Source organism: Coffea arabica, chromosome 8c (genome assembly GCF_036785885.1).
Source record: "Coffea arabica cultivar ET-39 chromosome 8c, Coffea Arabica ET-39 HiFi, whole genome shotgun sequence".
Lineage (NCBI taxonomy): Eukaryota > Viridiplantae > Streptophyta > Magnoliopsida > Gentianales > Rubiaceae > Coffea > Coffea arabica.
In genome coordinates this window covers 11,509,664-11,512,717 of record NC_092325.1, presented here as the reverse complement: position 1 = coordinate 11,512,717, position 3,054 = coordinate 11,509,664, and the positions used below count along the sequence as shown (strand labels likewise).

General features: G+C 31.5%; 1 protein-coding gene across 1 annotated transcript; it reads left to right on the top strand.

The window, feature by feature from the left end:
- The first annotated feature begins 693 nt into the window (after positions 1-693).
- On the top strand, positions 694-1,194 carry LOC140013376 (uncharacterized). Its single transcript, XM_072062645.1, has one exon. The coding sequence runs from the start codon at positions 694-696 to the stop codon at positions 1,192-1,194; it is 501 nt and encodes a 166-aa protein (XP_071918746.1).
- Positions 1,195-3,054: the final 1,860 nt, after the last annotated feature.

Genomic DNA, 3,054 nt, shown 5'->3' with positions numbered 1-3,054 from the left:
CTATCTTTTTCTTTTTTTTTTTTTCTTTTTTTTTTTTTAAACAACTTGATAATTACAAAAATGATAAAATAAAAATAAAAATAATAAATTCAGGTAATAATAATAATAATGAAAATAATTTAAAAACTAAACAACTAGAAACAACAAAAATGGCCATTTTTCCATCTTTTTTCTACATTTTTCTTTTTCATAGTTTTTTTTCATTTTTCACCTTTTTTTTTTTTTTTTTTTCTAAATGAATCAAACAACAATAAAAGATAAATTAAGTAGAAATGACTAAAATAAAGCTAAATAAAACAAAATTGCTATTTTCTTTTCTTTTTCCTTTTTTCCTTTTTTATGATTTTTCTTTTTCCTCTTTTTCATGATTTTTCCTTTTTCTTTTTTTTTTTCCATTTCAAGAAATTCTATGCTAAAAACTTAAAAATAAAACTATAAACTAAAAACTAAAAATCGAATAAAACTAACACGACAAATAAAAAACTAAAAAAAAATAAACAGTAAATGCAATTACACCAAAAATTTGGTGTCTACAATGATCTTTGGAATATGGTAGAGACAGATCCTATTCTTGAATTTTCAGAAGATTCAACTATTGTAGAGATGAGAGTTCATAGGGATGCAGTCAAAAAGAGTTGAAAAACCATGACATGCATTCATTCAGCAATTTCCGATGTAGTATTCACAAAAATTATGACTTGTGAAACTGCAAAGGAAGCTTGGGATGCTCTCAAAGTGACCTTTCAAGGCAATGATAGAACAAGACAGATGCAAGTTTTGAATCTGAGGAGAGAATTTGAACTCCTTAGGATGAAAGACACCGAAAACATTAAAAAGTACTCTGACAGACTCGTAAATATTGTGAACAAAATCAAATTGATTGGAGAACAACTTCCGAATAGTAGAGTTGTGGAGAAAGTCTTAGTGAGTTTATTAGAAAGGTTTGAAACCAAGATTTCCTCTCTTGAAGATTCAAGGGATCTCTCTCGGATGGCCTTGCTAGAATTAATCAATGCTTTAGAGGCACAAGAACAAAGACGAGCCATAAGAACTGAAGAAGTCATTGAAGGTGTTTTTCGAGCAACAAATAAGGATCTAATTCGACAAGGTGGTAGAAATGATCAAGAGAAAAATAGCAAAGACAATAAGAAAAATGGCAGAAATTGTGAGGACCTGAAAATTATTTTATTTTAGCTTATTTCTTTGAGTATATTTACTTTACTTTACTTTACTTTATTTCCTTAATTTCTCATATATTTTTATAAGTGAGTCAAGTTTTAAATCATTTTCTATGTATAAGTTAGTGCATATTAAATTCGTAGTGCATTATGGCAGTAGGACCCACTAACGCGGTATGTGCGATAAATTTTTGAAGATTAGCAGGAATTTTGTGCAAAGGGATATTATTTTATAAGGTGTTATGGGATAATTAGGGTTGGTTAGATATTTTAATGATTGGAAGACAATAGGATGAGGATTAACCATGGCAAACCATTTGTCACAAAAGCCTTGGACCATTGACTTTGACTAAGACTTTTCTTAACCTTTTATTAACCAAAAATTGATCAAAAATCCTATCATCTTCTCCTCTCTCTTGGCCGACCTTCACGAGCAAGAAAAGAAAGAAAGAAAACTTCATTTCCAACACAAAAACCTTGCTTGATCCTTGAGTTTTCACCTTAACCTAGCTAATCAATCCATACAAACTGAATTTGAGGTAAGAGAAGGAACTTTGGTGGAGAGTTTTTGGAGGAAGAAGCTTGTGACAGCTTGGTCTTCTTTGAGTTTCAAGGTAACAAAGTCTGGAAACCATCTCTTGTCATTTTACTTGCTTTTGAGTGGATTTAAGGGTTAAATTATGGTGGTATTCATGGAAAATTTTATGGTTCAGGTGGTGGATCAAATTTTCCAAATTTGATTGAGGATTTCTAGCTTTGATGAGTTCATTCAGTTGTGTTATGATTTATTAGCATTAGCATATGATTTTCCAGCTTTTCAATGCTTGTTTGGCTTTATAATAGAAATTTCCAATTTATGATTATGAATTTCAGTATAGGGTTTAATTTTTCTAGCTTGAATAGGTGATGATTATATGATATGTATATGTTTGATTTAGTGAGTTGTTGGCTTGGTATGTATATGCTTGATTTGAGACTGTTTTGTGATGAGAATGAAGCCTTGAAAATGGCTGGAAATGAGGGAAAATAAGGGGAAGTTCTGCTGAAAATTTTTTCTGTAGGAGACTCTGAGCAGTTTTGGAAAATCTATTATATCTTTAAGAATTTTCATTGAAATTAGATTCAGAGTACTTTCTACCGTGAAAATTTAAGAATTTTTTTCAATTCCTATGAATATATGTGATTTTTCAAAATTGACTGAATTTTCATACCTGCTCTGTTTTTCTACTGGATGAAGCAGCAATTTGAGGCTGGAATTTGACTGACTTGTGGATAGAATCTTACAAATGTTTCTATTGGAAAATTGTACACTTTGAGTCTATTTTTCAATGGTATAAAGTTTATAAATTTTGGACTTAAGAAGCTTGATATATGATTTTTCAAATAGTATCGCGCAGAATTGGAAAAATTCTGTTTTCCTAAAACTGCCCTTACTTTCATTTCCAACTTTAAGTTGGAGTTGTTAAACCATTTTGAGTTTGGTTTTATGATTGGAATAAGGAAATTCTTGGTTACTCATATCCTTTGGGCCTAAATGTTTTCTTTTCACTCCAAAATCATATTTGCATCATTGCACTTGTAGTTATTTGAATTTTCTTTGGTTCACCTAAACTTTGAATGGTTGAACTATAATGCTTTATCTTGGTTGTTCCTAGGATTTATTGGTGATCACGGGCATAACTCAAGGGGTGTGTGACGGCCCCACCTCCCCCTAAGGCGAACCAGAGGGTTTGGCGGGTCGCCTGCCCAACTCTCGCCAGGACTAACAATGCAGACTAGAACTATCTATAGCGATCCGGAACTTACAAACAAGCGTAAACAAGTCAAAATGGCAAAATAACCCAAAATAAGAAAATGAAATCCGGAGTCGGCCATG